Source organism: Electrophorus electricus, chromosome 5 (genome assembly GCF_013358815.1).
Source record: "Electrophorus electricus isolate fEleEle1 chromosome 5, fEleEle1.pri, whole genome shotgun sequence".
Lineage (NCBI taxonomy): Eukaryota > Metazoa > Chordata > Actinopteri > Gymnotiformes > Gymnotidae > Electrophorus > Electrophorus electricus.
The window spans coordinates 26,008,243-26,024,533 of record NC_049539.1 but is presented as its reverse complement, the minus strand read 5'-3'; the positions used below and the strand labels follow the sequence as shown (position 1 = coordinate 26,024,533).

The window sequence follows — 16,291 nt, the reverse complement described above, 5'->3', positions numbered from 1 at the left end:
AGAATCTGGTGCTCACATTCACTCAGTACTGAGCTGTGTTCTGTAGCGTTGGCATTACTTTCTACTCATGCTTAAGTACCCTCTAACCTTAGCCCTGGAGGGCTGACGAACCTGTAGCTTCGTGATGTGGTCATACCGCTAACACTGTAACATAAATCGGCCAAAAAGCGGGGGGGGGACGGGGGAGGTGGGATCGGGCATCTCGGTCTCGGACTCCCTCACCGTGTGGAACCAGAACTTGACGATGGGGGGCGTTGTAAAACTCATAGATCTTGCGGCCCGCGGGGATCAGCCGGTGGCGGTTCTGTGCCTGCTCCGCGGCCTTCTTGCGCGACGCTTCGGAGCTGACGGTCCCCAGCATGGCCTGCGGAACAGAGGCGGGGAGAGGTGACAGACAGCAGCAGTTTTAGATCACGGACCTAATCCGGGAAGAGTGTTCGGACAAACGGTGCGTGGAAAAGGCTTAAATGACGCTGCTGTAAAATGGAGAGAGAGAGCAGAAACTGAAGTGATGAGGCTGTAATGCTATTCCCATGTGTCCCTGGGACACATTCTTAAGCCGGGAGTGGGAACTCATTCTGATGGAGGACATGGCGTCACAATTGTATTGCAACCATTTATCTGTTTCAGTACTGGAACCTTTCGCGTCTGTAGCACACTACAGCCCAGTCGGCCTGCCTCTCTGCTCCAGTACCAGAGCACTGAAACCAATCAGAAATCTGCAAAAACTCATGGAGACAGCGACATTGTCCAGGCATGTAAAATTGTCAATTTTTTTTTTTTTATCATTGAAAACCTGTGTGTAGCACATCTGTGAGTAATTGGCACTGCAATACAATTTTCACCCTGTCGTAACCTTTATAAATCTTCGATAGATTCATAGTGGTAAGTGGAAGGAAAAACATCAGCTCCCCAAGCAGAACTGTGCAGGTTAGCACAACGACCGGGCGATGAAGTCACTTGCTGGAGGGCTTCCTGACATCTTGGCGCCCTCTGGACTTCATTACCCATAAGTCATTTGTGCTGACCTGTTGCTTGAATGCGATCATGACAGTCATTAGGAAACAGAAGAGTTCAGATGGCAGCTGTTTGTGTGGCTCGTGTGAATGGAGAGAGGATGTTGTGAGGGAGCTGTGCTTTCTGCACAAGCGTTTGCACAGAAGGTTTTTTTGGCTATGGAGGAGTAAACAGAACGCAGTGGGGGGTCGGGGGGGGGGGGGGGGTTGTGGGTGTCATCGCACTGGACATGCGCATGGCGAGACTGCGTGAGCGAATCAGGAACAGGCAGCGAGCCGTCGCGGTACAGTACCTCAGACGAGACCGTCGCTGCAAGGAGGAGACAGCGAGAGGACGAAGACAGACAGGCAGACAGACAAAGAGACCGACACGCGGGCGGACAGGCAAGCGGACAGACGGGCGGAGACACGCTACAACTCCACGACCACACGTCTTCGCTAGGACAACGAGGATAGGGGTAAAGCACGGAGGAGAGTCAAAGAAGGGGTGGGGCATATTATTTCTAGGGGAGGGGCATGTTATTTAAAGGGAGGGGCCAGGACTTTGGGGGTAAAAAAAAAAAAAAGGAGAGGCCAAATTCTGGGACATTACTTTTTTTTCCCGCCAGCGTTGCTCGAGTGAGTGTGTGTGTGTGTGTGTGTGTGTGTGATTGCCTACAGGCTAAAAGAACGGAGCTAAGGTGGGTGCTCTCACCACGGAGTTGTACTGCGCCTCACAGTATGCCCTTACGGTGAACTCCATGTCCTCATCGTCCTTTTCTTTTGCTGCTTTGTCGGCCTCGTCCGACTCCTTCTCCTGCAGGTAGGCCTCCTGCTCCTGAGGAACGTACGACATCTCGTCCTTGTTCTTAAACTCCAGGCTCAGGATGGACGGTGGCAGGAGGAGGCCGAGGATCACCTGGAGAGGACGAATCACGCAGAAACGCGCACACGCGCACTTTTATTTTATGTGTCAGCACATAAGGAACAAATAATAATGACACTTTTCATTGTGTGCTATACTGGCTAAGCCCCCTATAAGGATATTCAAATGGCTACTGATATTGCTTCAACCCTTCGGACGTTACTGATGAGGTAAACACGGAGCTTGAGTAGCGCATGATCTCAGACAGAGCTGTACACCCTCCTACACTCCCGGGAAGCCCTTCAACTTTGCTCTGCCATGAAAAGAAAGACAACCAAACAGATGGAACGACGATCCGGGTGGAGAAGAGAGAAATGGGAATCTGACAGCAGTTTGAGAGTGCGGGGCGAGATCGGCTCCGCGTCCTGCGTACGTAACACAGCAGGACGTCTAGCAGGGGTTTGAGAGTGTGGGGTAAGATCGGCTCTGCGTCAAGAAAACAGGAAAATCTGTAGATAAAGATTATATTTAAATCAAGATAGCAGGTGCTATTGGTTATATCACTTTATTTATTATTAAGCTTTGACTTCTAAGCTTACTCACCTATTCTATATTCAGTTAATAAAAACAAACTCCCTAACCCCCCCACCCAAAAAAAACAAAACCCCAAGCACTATCCAAAACTTGAATGTAACCCATTAAACCATTATTTGTCCATTTAAAGTGCAGGGTTTAGTACAGATCCCCATTGGATTATAATTTCCTGATGGTTTACTATAGTTTTGGTCCAGTTTTACTCAGTGGGTACTAGATGATCGGGCGTAGGGTCGGCACCTCCCGCTATTCTGTCTGCTATGCTGTGCTTCGCCCCTTGCCCCGCCCGTCGCGGCCGCCTGACCTTGAGGCCGGAGTTCTTGCGCATGCGCAGGCGCCCCATCCACATGTCGGTGAGCAGCATCTGGCTGCAGGTGTGGGCGATGAAGTCGCGGTGCTTGGCTGCCACAGCCAGCTGCAGGCACGTTGCGTTGCTCCAGTTCTTCAGCTCATAGGTCAGCAGCTTCATGGCCATCTGCTCATCCTGCTTGTACGACTGGTCCAGGAGCTCCACAGCCAGCTGCCCGAACTCCCTGGGGTGGATCAGGGCCAGAAGTGCATGCAAACCCACACACACAAAGCACACGCACGCCCACAAGCGTACGAACACGCAATATGTAAAAATGGCCATGTTAATTAGTCTGTGCATATATTTCAAAGGGTTTTCTTTAAGGCAGTGTGGCCAATCACCGTGTCTTTTTATGTGATAAACCTTTGGTACTGGTTCATCTCTCAACCCCTCCCTCTCCCCAAAGAGTTACAGTTGAGACTTCTAGATAAGCACATGACAGGCTAGTGACATTTGCAGTTTTTATTGAGTAATAGGCCTTAAAAAAAATCCCAAATAAAATATTGGTGCTACCAAAAAATGAGGCTGGTGTTACCAACAGGTAAGGGTGGTGTTACCAAAAGATCACGCTGACGGTACAGCCAAAAACACCTCGGGCCTCGGGCACCTGGAGTTGTGGTTGAGCTCCTGCGAGATGTCGTCAACCATGTCGTTCTCCGAGGCCTCGTGCGCCATGGCCTTGCACAGCTTGCAGGCCACAAGCGCCTTGGCCATGGCCTCTTCACCATGCTGCCAGAAGAACAGTGCCATCTTCTGCCTCTTCAGCAGTACCGCCCACACCATCAGCTCGTGGAAGGGGAACAGGAAGTGGTTGATTTCCGGGTCATCCAAATCGATGTCCACCTCCTCCTCGCGCTTGCGCGTCGTCTTCTGGCGGCCCCGGCGGATCGGCATGTCGTCCTGCGGCACCGAGGCGTCTAACGGTTACTCCTCGGCAGACGTGATCACTTGATTCACGCCGAGCAAACGGACCTAAGATCTCAGAGGAACCCTCAGGCCCAAATCTGGTCCTCTTTTTCAATAAACAATGTCACTTGGGTGGAGAATTTGAGGCAAACATGAGCCAGTGGCAAAATCTATGCAGCCACTCTGATGCAGGACACAGTGAAACTCTGTTCAGAGATTCAACATGCACAAACTAAAATACTTAGTCATGACTAGTAGGGGGCACAGAGTAATTTCAGGTGTGGGGCGAAATTAGAGAAGAGCCGCAAAGATGTGCGGAATGTTTAATATCTATTTTGTAAACATTTCTGTAGCCATGCTCGCTCGCAAAACGTCCCCGTGATCTCTCAGCGTATGCTGTGTGGGTTGGCATTTCAAAACAGTGGGGAATATTATTACACAGCTCCTAGCATGGCAAACAGGAAGAGTGGGCATACAGAGAAACACACACACACACACACACACACACACACACACACATGCACACACACTCACCTCCATCCCAAGCAGCTTCAGGGCCTTTGGCTGTGAATAACGACAACAGAAAGAGGCATTTTAGGAACACGGCCAGATACACACTCGGCATTCGTCTGCATTTTTAAGACCTCCAGAGGGCACGCAAATGCAAAAACACATGCTCGCTCTCTCTCGCTCTCGCTCTCGCTCTCGCTCTCGCTCTCTCTCGCTCTCTCTCTCTCTCTCTCTCTCCCTCTAGGCCCTTCTTAGGGACTTTCGGTGATGGTGTGCGTCTGCGCACGTGTGTGTGTGAGGGAGCATGCTAAAGCGAGGTGCAACTGTCGCGTTTATAGCGGGGTGTGTATGCATGATGAGCCGGCGTGTGCGCTGGGAGCTGACGAAGGAGGAATGTGGAGCAGCTCCCCCGCCACGTTTGCTGCGCCTCCTGTCTATTTTAGGCCTTCAGCATTCGTAAAAACCTGCGCGTGTTTGTGCTTGATGCCGGTGTGTGTGCGCGCGTGTGTGTGGTGTGTGTGTGTGTGTGTGTGTGTGTGTGTGTGTGTGTGTGTGCGTGTATGTGTGTGTGTATGTGTGTGTGTATGTGTATGTATGTGTGTGTGTGTGTATGTATGTGTGTGTGTGTGTATGTATGTGTGTGTGTGTGTGTGTATGTGTGTGTGTGTGTATGTGTGTGCGTGCGTGTGTGTGCACGCTCGCGCACGTGTCTGCATGTATGCCTCACTGAAAGAACAAAATGTTCTTGCGATCCTGATGCAGAGTAAATGTACACACACACACACACACACACACACACACACACACACACACACACACACACACACACACTGCAGCTATGTATTGGGTCTTCTCCCTGTCATCTTCTACCCCTCTGCTCCACGCCGCTCCACCCCACCTCAGGCCCACACGCTGCTGCTGATTTACCCGCCGACTCTAATCGACACTGTGATCCACCGTGAGGGGAACTGCGCCCAATCCCCCATCCCCCCCCCCCCCCCCCCCCCCCCCCCCCCCCCCCCCCCCCCCCCCCCTCTGCTAAGGCATGCCAGCTTTTTTTTTTTTTTTTAAGCTGTGCACTCGTAAGCGTGCCAAAGTGTAGATAATTCTCTCAGCGCTCGATCTCTGATCTGCGTTGGCACCCTTCCTTTCTCTTCCAGGTCCACCAGGAGAACGGGTTTCGTCATGTGTGGGCGCAGCACCGGGGGGTGGGGTGTTGGCTGGGGGCTGGGCTCTCGGCAGGCTTTGCGGACGAATGTTTTGAGAGCCTAAACAAATCTCTACTACTTCTCTGCAAGGTGTATTGTGATTTTAGGGTGTTTTGCATAACCGCGGTAACCGCGGTATTCCCTGAAAGCAAGCTCCACATCTTTCTTCCTGGACGGCTCTCATGGGCTCTCAGAGTACACTGGTCGCAAAAAATGTTAATGGAAACCAACTCGTTGGACTCATTTCATTGGACTGAGTCAGTTCGTATGTGCATAAATCTTACCCTCTTAGGGCCGAAGAGATTGTGGTAGAGAGTTCGAAATCTCTTGCGCGTGTAGTTGCAACGATAAGCTCCACCCATCAGGTACTCGATGACCAATCCGATGTCAATCAGACTGATCCGGTAGTCAGGTGGAAGGTTACCCTGGAGATGAAGAGATTATTCATGGCGAGACTGCACTCTCACAGCAAGAGATGGCTAAGAAGTAGAAAACAAGACATCGTTTGTACACACACACACACACACACACACACACGTTGCTAAAAGGACTATGATTCACCTTGAGGTAGATCCAACTCAACCCTGGATATTCTTGCTTGGAAAGAACACACAAGGTCAATCAGACAAAATGACAAGGGGCGGGGCTTCAGTGTCGAACACGCAAACACCGCACTGACACGAACCAACACCTCAACAACACAGATACCCTAAAACACACACACACACACAAAAACACCAGAACACAAATACCTTCTAGTACACAAATGCCCCAGTAGGGGCGCACACACACCGCGCGCGCACACACACCGGCACCCAGCTAAAGGCACAAAAACCACACACAAAAACAAACCCCAGAACCCAGCCGGCTAGAAGCCCGAAGATGGGGGTAGCACCCGACACCAGACCAAGCAGTGCGTTCACGGAAGCCCCAGACCTGAGACGGTGCCTCCAGGGGCCGGACGGGACTCGGTGGTAAGGAAAAGGAGGGAAAGAGAAAAAGCAGGAGAAGGGAGGATGAACGTCGCAGCGGAGAGACGGAGGGAGATATGTAGGAAGAGGATAGCTGAGCGTAAACAGAAGATGTGGCTCACACTTCTATCGATGCTTCTCACACATGCCGCCTCTCTCACTTTAAGGAAGCTGCTGGACTTGGCTGACACTGAGACCCCAGGAACAAATGAACCCTTATGCTGTTGAGATACAAGACTTGTGGCCATGCGCCACCGAGTTACGGTACCATCTGAAGTCTTCGCCACGTCGGGGCGATAACGGTAAAGATGCTGACCACCAGGAGCCTGCCCTGGCGGATCGCGATTTACCCACAATACCATGGCACCCGGTGAAGAATGAGCAAAGCTGAATCAATACCAGTGGTTTATATCATCGCCAATCAGTTCACTACGGGCTTTATTTCACGATTCAGAGACTACAGCCCGTCTGTTGGCAATGCCTGACTGATCAGCGATCAGTTTTCTAAACAGGGCACTGCTGTGAGCAGTGGTAACTCAGTGGTTAAGGTACTTGACTTGTAATCAGAAGGCTGGTTCAAGCCCCGCCACTGTTGGGCCCCTTAACCTTCAATTGCTCGAGTTGTACTCAGTCATCATTGTAAGTCGCTTTGGATAAAAAGTGTCAGATAACTGTAAATGGTGGTTGGATATTTTTGGGTGGAGGTAAACCACGAACCCAGTGACTCCGACCACACCGCTGTGACGCCCTCATACCAACGCAACACCTGTAACCACACTGCTCCCATGTTAGTGTGTAACTGATGATGACGAAGGTGAAAGACATCTACGCGAAAGGTGCAACAGTAATAACACACTACTGAGTGCAGGTGCAAGTTGTGTAGGTGGTAACAATAAAACAACTCGGGAGTGCAGTTATATAATATGACTTATCTTACATCATGGTAGATACATTTTACTGTGAAATCTCTGCTTTTTTTTCTCAAGGAGTCAAATTAACAGGGAGACCAGTGTGTGCAGCTGATGTCAGGGTCTCACCCACTCACTCACAGTGGATACTCCAGTCCTAAGAAATGCCTACCAAACTAGCAACTACAGAAGGATTAAGTGAAAAGTTTTTTTTTCTAAAGTCTTGGCAATGAGTTAGTAGTCTAATTAGGACAGTGAAATCATTCTCCCACACCGTGAGAGGCCAGAAGCTGGAGAGGAGAGAACAACGGGGCTCGCACTCTGCCGAAAAACCGAGCGCGAGTTGAGCAGGAAGGGCTTGCGCGCAGATGGAGGAGGCGTTTAATTGGGTGGCACCATCCTTCAAGCAGGGACTGGAAGCTGTCAAGCTGTCTAGAGAGTGGGGGGACTTCCTTAAATGTGCAACCTAATCTGTGTGGTTCTATCACCTACTCACACACATGCGCACTCACACACACACACACACACACACACAGACCCGAACAGCCAGAGACTCTCTCCCTTTCTCTCTCTCGGGCTGTGCACGTACGCCGCTCACGCACACTTGCACACGTTGGTACCTTTTTCACATCTCTGACGAGATGGTACAGGGTGTTGGAAGGTCCGTGCCTCTGTTAAACAAAACAAACACGTGACACGTTAACCACCAGCCCAGGGAGGAGAATGAAGGCATTAGCATATCTTTAGGAAATCCTGCCCTCAAAGTCTAAACAGGAAGATAATCCTTTGCCGTCACATTAAATGATAACTGAGCGCTATCTGGCATGCACATGCTAATCTGATAGGCGCCTGGTTAAGCTGGATATCTCAGCTGTATAACACTCAGGTAGAGCTGCTTTGTATAGAGCCAAGTAGCTTATTGAAGCTAATGAGATGCTGTCTGGTGCTGAGTATATCTGCGGCCGCATCGCTTCGGGGGTTGCGGCGTTACTGTGTTGTAGAGCTCCTCCAGCCGGGACAGCGTGAGGAAGCGGTGCATGCTAACGCCGTTCTCGATCAGCAGCTTGACGAAGTCCACGCGGTCCAGTACCAGGGCGTCCAGCATGGCCTGCTCCAGGGAGCCCACCTGGGGACCAGCACAGAGCACAGAGGCTGGGTGCGTCGCCACGGTGGCCGGTTTGGGGGGGAGGGGGGGACTACGTACGGCCGTGGTAAATGGCTGTGTACGTTATGAACTCAGATCATTGGAAACGATTGAACTCGAGGTGATTCACATGCTAATGATGTAATTGATAAAACTGCGTACGTATAAACCAGAGCATGATCATACACTCTAGACCACATATACAGAAGACTAACCAAAACTAGGGTGGGCTGTGTGTGTATATATATATATATATATATATATATATATATATATATATATATATATATATATCATAGTTAGCCCAGCCACAAAATACTAGTGGTGCAACATTTGAGTTCATTATTTTTTCTTCACTTTACAAAAATAAACAAAGAAGAAATGGGAGCGTTATCCAAATCACTAGTCCAAATGTAAATAACATGCTGGCATAATGGGTTCATCTGTTGCTGTTCGTTTGGGATAGGTTCTCACCGGCCACTGCTGTCCGTAGATGAAGATCTGGCTGCGGGCGATGTCCACGCGGTTCCAGGCCAGAGCTAGGCTCAGCTGGTCAGGGGCAGACGCGTTGGCACCTGAGGGCGGACAGGAAGAGCCCTTGGTCAAGCCGGACTGCAGCCAGCTGGAGCGAAGGGATATATCGGACGCGGCTAGCGGCAGGAAACGGCCCAGGCCGGCGAGCATCTTCTGCGGAGGCTGTGGACTAGGGGAGTAAACGCTGTGTTTTGAAACTTGAAAAATATTGACATGTTATTTCAAATTCCTTCATTCTAATAAAATGAGGGAATTTCGGTTTTTCGCGATAGGGGTCGCTTTAACCTGTTTTTATATCTGTGACGCGGTATGCTTTCAGCTCGGCCGCATTCAGTCATTTAAGATTTTAAAAATTGTGGGGGTTTTTTGTTGGTTGTTTTGTTTTTTATTTTTACCAGCTGTTTGCCATCTGTTTCATTGCTTTTCGTTATTGTTTTTAACTCGCCTTCGTCATCTCGCCTTCCTTGGCTGTCCCTTTGAGAAATCTCCTTTGCCACTTTAAGGGATCATTACTTTATCGTGAAGTTCGGTAATCGATCCCTGGCAGTTCTGACGTTTTGAATCAACGCGACATATAGACCTTAGTACCGTAACTCACCCAGGCCCTGCAATCTGACACAAGCTCCCTTTTAATACAGTGATAAAATGAAAGACAAGGCTGTTTATGGGATATTCATGAATAATAAAACACTTGTTACAAAATCGTAATATTTGATTTGCCGCATTAAGTTTTATGTTACGAATTGCCACAGTAATTGCTTTAGCCCAATATACAGCATTGCGCTTAATTCCAAAGGGAGGCGCACCCTTGAAAAGCCCCACGACAGCCTCTTCTGTACCAAGCGAGAACGCGTCCCTAACCTACCGGAGGTCGTGAGGGCATACGGGACAAAAAGTGAAGAACCAGGCCGTTACGTACGTGGCAGCGGCCTCGTCGCCACGTTAGATCATTACTGCTTTTTGGGGAGCCGTAACGCTGGAAGGAAATTATGGCCCGTAGTGCGTAGGACAGAGCAAGGCGGCGGTGAGTGATTACACACGTACGATCTAACCGGTGGGCCGGAGGTCTCACTGTAATTAAAAGGAAACTGGCTGCGGGTCGCGCTAAGAACGGCATATTCAAGTGTGCGAGGCCCACAGGGAGGGTTTCAGCTCAGGAGAACTTCAGCAGGAGAACTTCAGCTTCAGCAGTTTGGTTTAACTTCCCGACGGGAATTCGGGAAAACGCTGACACGGGCGATCCTGCGCTAACGGCACAGCTGGACTGGCAAAACTCTGAGGATTATATAGGATTGAGAATTACAACTAGATTCAACTGAGCACAGCACGCAAAATAATCCAAACCGGGAGAACAGGACGCACCAGCGATAGTGTGAGCTAACGTCCGGCCAGATGCAAGTAGTTTGGGCTCAGAAGTTAAACGTCCACTTTAAGATCTAGTTCCGGCTGCTTGGATTTGCTCGTTAGCTCGAACAGAATTAGAATGAATTCATGAAATTGACTGGAAAATACAAAAACATGGCAGGAATTTTTGACCTTTCACCTCAAAATTAGCATTTCATACTTACCAACTAAAGCCTATTCAATCAGTACTAAGGGTACAAAGCTACAAAGTCGATTATTATGTCTTATGATGTGTGTGAGACGTTTAAATGGAAGGCTTTTAGCTCGGCTACGTGTGCATTGTTTTACTCGTACAGTGAACCCACACCTTCGGAAAACAGAGGGGCTTTTAGATAATGGTGCTCATTTTCCAGGAGCCGGTTGCTAACTGCAGCGGGCGGGTTGTTCGCAGCTGTTCTGCCAAGCTCATTAAGAGCATGATGAAGTTAATGAGTGAGAGAAAAAGAGTGAGACACAGAGAAGGAGAGAGGAGGGGGGGAAGTGGGTGACAGAGAAGGAGAATGAAGCAGAGAGAGAGAGAGAGAGAGCAGAGAGAGAGAGAGAGTGAGAGAGCAAATTGCTCTTCAGGTGCTGGGTGTGAATTATTCAGGAGGCTGGCCACGTCTCTTGAGGGATCGTGCCTGCAGTGTTCCCAGATCCTGCTTCCCACGGATTCCGTTCTCTCTCTCTCTCTCTCTCTCTCTCTCTCTCTCTCTCTCTCTCTCTCTCTCTCTCTCTCTCTCTCTCCCTCTCTCTCTCTCTCTCTCTCTCTCTCTCTCTCTCTCTTATTCGAGAGCAGGGCCCCAAGAAGGGAAGGTAGCGGCACACAGGTCACGTTCAGAGGCCAAGACCTCTGCACCCACCCACGCCACAGATCTGGGGCTTCAGTCGCAGTTTGTTCAGGTCGTAACTGTTGCTCACCGTGGCATGGGAGTTAAACGTGTGCTCGCGTTTACATCGGGTCTCACAGCAGTGGAGTGTGGTTTGGACTCTGTGCTGAGAATAGACAAAGGTGAGTGGCTCAGAACTGTAGGGTCTCCATTTAGCAGTTTTGAGCCCAGTCACCTGAGGGTGTATAGTGCTGTCCTCTCCTGCACGTGTCCTTAAAGTGGTGGAAAAATATCTCAGGTCTCACGTGTGAACAGAGACATACACACACACTACCTTTCAGTAAAGCTGTGAGGATAGCCAGGTCAATATCTTGGTGGCCTTCTGAACCCATCCGGAAGACTGTGATCTGAGAGAGAGAGAGAGAGAGAGAGAGAGAGAGAGAGAGAGAGAGAGAGAGAGAGAGAGAGAGAGAGAGAGATTGAGTTAATGAAATACACACTGACTGATGCATCTGACACAGGCTTGTAATATCATCAGAAACTCACTTTTTGTGTTATTTTACGGCGTCTTATGCATGGGAAGAGAAACTGTTGGCGTCGGTGCGGAAGGCGGCGCCGCGTGAACCGGGCTGGAGCGCCAACTGCCACGGAGAGTGGAACGTGCGTGGGACTGAGAAACAGCTCCTGTCACGTTTCTGCACAGGCGCACGTGAAGGGCACCTTGCGCACGTGCCTCGAATTCCTGAGCGGCCCGGGCGTCTAACCACGCTCTGTGCGGATTAATCCGCGTCCCGCTCAGCGAAGACCCCGCACGTCTCCGGGGCCAGCTGGAGCTAATGAGGTGATCCGTGGAAAGCCCGATTGGCAACGGGGGCGTCGGCCATTTCCATCCTCTAAACGGAGCATGAAATGAAGGCGCGCTGGGGAGGAGGATGGCTGTTTGGGCGAGGCAGGAACGAGGAGAACACGTGCGAGCATGTGTGTGTGAGGAAAAAATACAAAAGAGAGCAAGAGGGGTGTGGATGAAGGTGAGCCAGGCTGTAAATATGTAAATATGCAAACGAGAGAGAAAGAAAGTGAGAAGAGAGGAAATGTGTTCGTGAAACTTAGATAAATTGGCTGTGATTGTATCAACGGCGCTCATTCCCTCTGCCAAGACATACTAGTAGAGAATAATTACTCTTGTGACCATTACTAATGACCCCCTGTGTTTGGAGGTGACCTGAGAGACAGAGAGAGTGTGTATTCTTTCAGCCACTGCAACATGGACCTTTAGAAGCTCTCTCAGGTTAAGCATTTTCCATCGCAACCCGCTCATCGCTGCAGTAACACCTCTGTGCATGTGCACACGAGCGCATGAGAGAGACCCCAGTCATTAGCCGTCAGCCCCTTTGACTTTTACCTTCTGATTAGTGTCACGTTATCCGACTTTCGGCGCCATGAACACTCGACGCGCTACCTTAATCGGAGAGAAATTAGCACCGCCGCCTTGCTAATGCCCGTGGGCTGGGGCCCACAGCGACGCATGCCGGCGTATCGATCACGGATTCAAGCGCTGACCCGCGGGACGTCACGGGACTAACGAGGCCGCGCGCTCGTCTGGGGACCTCTCGCGCGGCGTGAGTTTTTGTAGCCGTTAAAGGCCCAAACAGGAGCGCACGCGCTCGCGGGCCTTGTCCTTTGTTCTTATAATGTGGTCACGATCTGTACATAAAGCACAAATCACAGCCAGTAATGTCATGGATAACAACGCACGGCGAAAATTGCCGTCAGAGGGAGGGTGAAATGTGTAATGAAGGGGATTTGTGGAAGGCGGTTCAAAGGGAGTTTTGACTGACTCAAAACTGAATGACGGAAAAATGGAGGTTTTATATTGTGGACTGGAACAAACATTTTAATAAACACCCCAACGTATTTGCTTGTGAGTCTTCATCCCGGAAAGCCTCTCAAATTACACAAGTGGTAATAACAACATACATCTTTATTGATCTGCTTCATTTAATTCTAACTTTAAATCAGGAATAATTACAATGAATGCAGATGTGGCTTTGAACATAAGACTTCATTAACCTTTTGTTACCATAGTGCTGGTGATTATAGCTGATCTTTTTTTTTTTTCTTCCAATGTGGATGTAGTACAGTATGGAGTTTACTGTGTGTGTGTGTGTGGGTGTAGTACAATGTGGGGTTTACTATATGTGTGGATGAAGTACAGTGTGGGGTTTACTGTGTGTGTGGGTGTAGTACAGTATGGAGTTTACTATATGTGTGGGTGTAGTACAGTGTGGGGTTTACTGTATGTATGGGTGTTGTACAGTATGGAGATTACTGTGTGGGTGTAGTACAGTGTGGGGTTTACTGTGTGTGTGGGTATAGTACAATGTTGGGTTTACTGTGTGTGGGTGTAGTACAATGTGGGGTTTGCTGTGTGTGTGTGTAGTACAGTGTTGGGTTTATTGTGTGTGGGTGTAGTATAGTTTAGGGTTTACTGTATGTATGGGTGTAGTACAGCATGGGGTTTACTGTGTGGGTGTAGTACACTGTGGGGTTTACTGTATGGTTGGGTGTCGTACAGTGTGAGGTTTACTGTATGTGTGGGTGTAGTACAGGTTACTGTATGTATGGGTGTAGTACAGGTTACTGTATGTGCGGGTGTAGTACAAGTTACTGTATGTGCGGGTGTAGTACAAGTTACTGTATGTGTGGGTGTAATACAGGTTACTGTATGTGTGGGTGTAGTACAGGTTATTGTATGTGTGGGTGTAGTACAGGTTACTGTATGTGTGGGTGTAGTACAGGTTACTGCATGTGTGTGGGTGTAGTACAGGTTACTGTATGTGCGGGTGTAGTACAGGTTACTGTATGTGTGTGGGTGTAGTACAGGTTACTGTATGTGCGGGTGTAGTTCTGCATTACCATAGTGGATCTGGTTACTACTGTGGTTGAATTTAAACATGAATCACTTGGGCATGATGAAGAAAATCACATTCATCTTCATTTAGCAGAAACTAAATTCACTAAATTCACACACACACACACACACACACACACACGCACGCACGCACACACACACACACACACACACACATACACACACACACCTGTCCGTCAGGAACTACACAAACATACCACAACCACACACACACACACACACACACACACACACACACACACACACACACACACACACAAACATACACCTCTAAGTAAAACTATATGCACCCCTAGCTGCATGTGCATGTCCCTATTCTCATCAGCAACCATATTTCATATCTCATTCATTTTTGTTAATTTCATTCATCCATTCTTCCATCCATCTATCCATCCCACTATAAATCCCTTCCTTAATTAACCCCACCGTTAGTTGCATCTCCAATAATTGATCATGATTGATCAGACTGTCCCTAAATCTTTTTCTGTTTCTTGTTTTCTATCGAGTGCTGTCACATGCTTTCATGAGAACCTCAAGGTCAACAGAGGTCAATGAATTATGAGAAATTCATTCAAAATACTCGAATGTTTTTGGTGTAAAAACAGCCAACCCAATCAGAATTTGTGATGACTACAGCTCAGAAGGAGGATGTGAGATGTGAATATTTGCTGGCCATTGGTACGTAGGCCTGACTAAGCCAGTCTTTAATCAAACACATGTAATTAATGAATTCCGTGTGTCAATGGAAAAACCACTTCAACCAATAAAAGTCACTCTGGGTCTCAGATAAATGTTCCTGGGATCTTCTGGAGTCATTCTCCCAGTTTGTGGGTCACAGCCCCATGAGAAACGCTGTTGCCTTCACCTTCCACATCTTTTCTAGCTCTTCTACCTCATTCATCCATCCATCCATCCATCCATCTCCCTCTCCCTCTCATACTATAGTAAAAGATGTAGAGAGATTCAAAATTGCAGTGGGGTACAGTTTTCAGAAAAACAGGATGTTTTGACTACCTCTCTCTCTCTCTCTCTCTCTCTCTCTCTCTCTCTCTCTCTCTCTCTCTCTCTGTATATATATATATATATCTCTCTTACTAATTATTTCTAATAAATAATGCACACTGCTGCTAAGTAATAGAACATAAGGAGACGCTCCAGCCACAGGACGTTTTTGCTCCGTGGTGAATCTTTTAAAAAGCGACCGGGCGGTGAAACCGTTTCCTCATCTTGTGTCCCACTCGCTCTTCCGAGGAAGAGAATTCCGCAGTGACTGCGTAATTAACCGCATTCACGATACACACACACGAGAAAACACGTCGGGGTCCGCTCTGGAGAGGGGGTGGTAGGCATTGCTGTGCATACTAACATACTTGCGGAAACGCTCACCAGACCCGCAAGTAATTGACGGAGACAAATGTATGTTATTGCTGCCATATATGCTACAGCTGCGCTTATAAAACACTGTTAATTGCTGTGAATACAAGTGGATGGGAATGTTGTATGTTTTTACTTTATTTTTTAATACCAGCACTGAGGGGTGGGGTGGGGTGGGGGTGGGGGGGCAGACGCGTACTCAGAGAGACGGCCACGTTTTGACAGCTGAACGTCCAGCTGACAGCTGACCGAGTACCCTAACCCCATTCGCCCCCCAGAAATGTGAGTTGCCTAGTGGTGCACTAAAGAGTCTCAAAGAGGGATGAGGAAGAGGATGGATTCTTCAGGAAGCACTGCCGCACGTGTCCGTGCGCGGGCTTGGACCGCGGTTAACGTCTGCGCACCATCGTCAGACAAATGAGCAAAGGAGAAGGGAGGATGAGAGAGAGAGAGAGAGAGAGAGAGAGAGTTCTCCCTTCCATGCCTGTCAGAGTGATGAATGGAATCATCGCTCCCGCGCCGCGAGATCCCCGGGCTTCCACAGAGCGGGAGATGGAGAGCGGTGTGACATTCGAAATAAGGACGGGCTGATCCCAACGTCGTGTCCTTTGGCAGCTCATTTCTGCGGTTCTCACATCCAGCCACCGAAATGCACATTTGTCCCAATTATCGGCGCCGATAGGCGCGGGAAGGCGGCGGCAGGCTGTCGAGAACGTTTCACCCAAACACTGGAGCACCGCCTGTGACGCCCAACGCCGGACTCAACCCCCCTCGCGCCTCCGTAACTG

The 16,291-nt window shown here is 49.1% G+C and overlaps 1 protein-coding gene across 1 annotated transcript in view; it reads right to left on the bottom strand.

Annotated features, from left to right (window-relative positions):
• trpm3 (transient receptor potential cation channel, subfamily M, member 3) overlaps window positions 1-16,291 on the bottom strand; it is a 79,309-nt gene that overhangs the window by 13,211 nt on the left and 49,807 nt on the right. Inside the window, 11 exon segments of the mRNA XM_035526094.1 lie at window positions 223-249; window positions 251-364; window positions 1,711-1,914; window positions 2,759-2,987; window positions 3,411-3,703; window positions 4,244-4,273; window positions 5,712-5,852; window positions 7,927-7,977; window positions 8,298-8,432; window positions 8,925-9,025; window positions 11,532-11,604. Of these exon segments, the coding sequence (XP_035381987.1) occupies window positions 223-249; window positions 251-364; window positions 1,711-1,914; window positions 2,759-2,987; window positions 3,411-3,703; window positions 4,244-4,273; window positions 5,712-5,852; window positions 7,927-7,977; window positions 8,298-8,432; window positions 8,925-9,025; window positions 11,532-11,604 (1,398 nt within the window).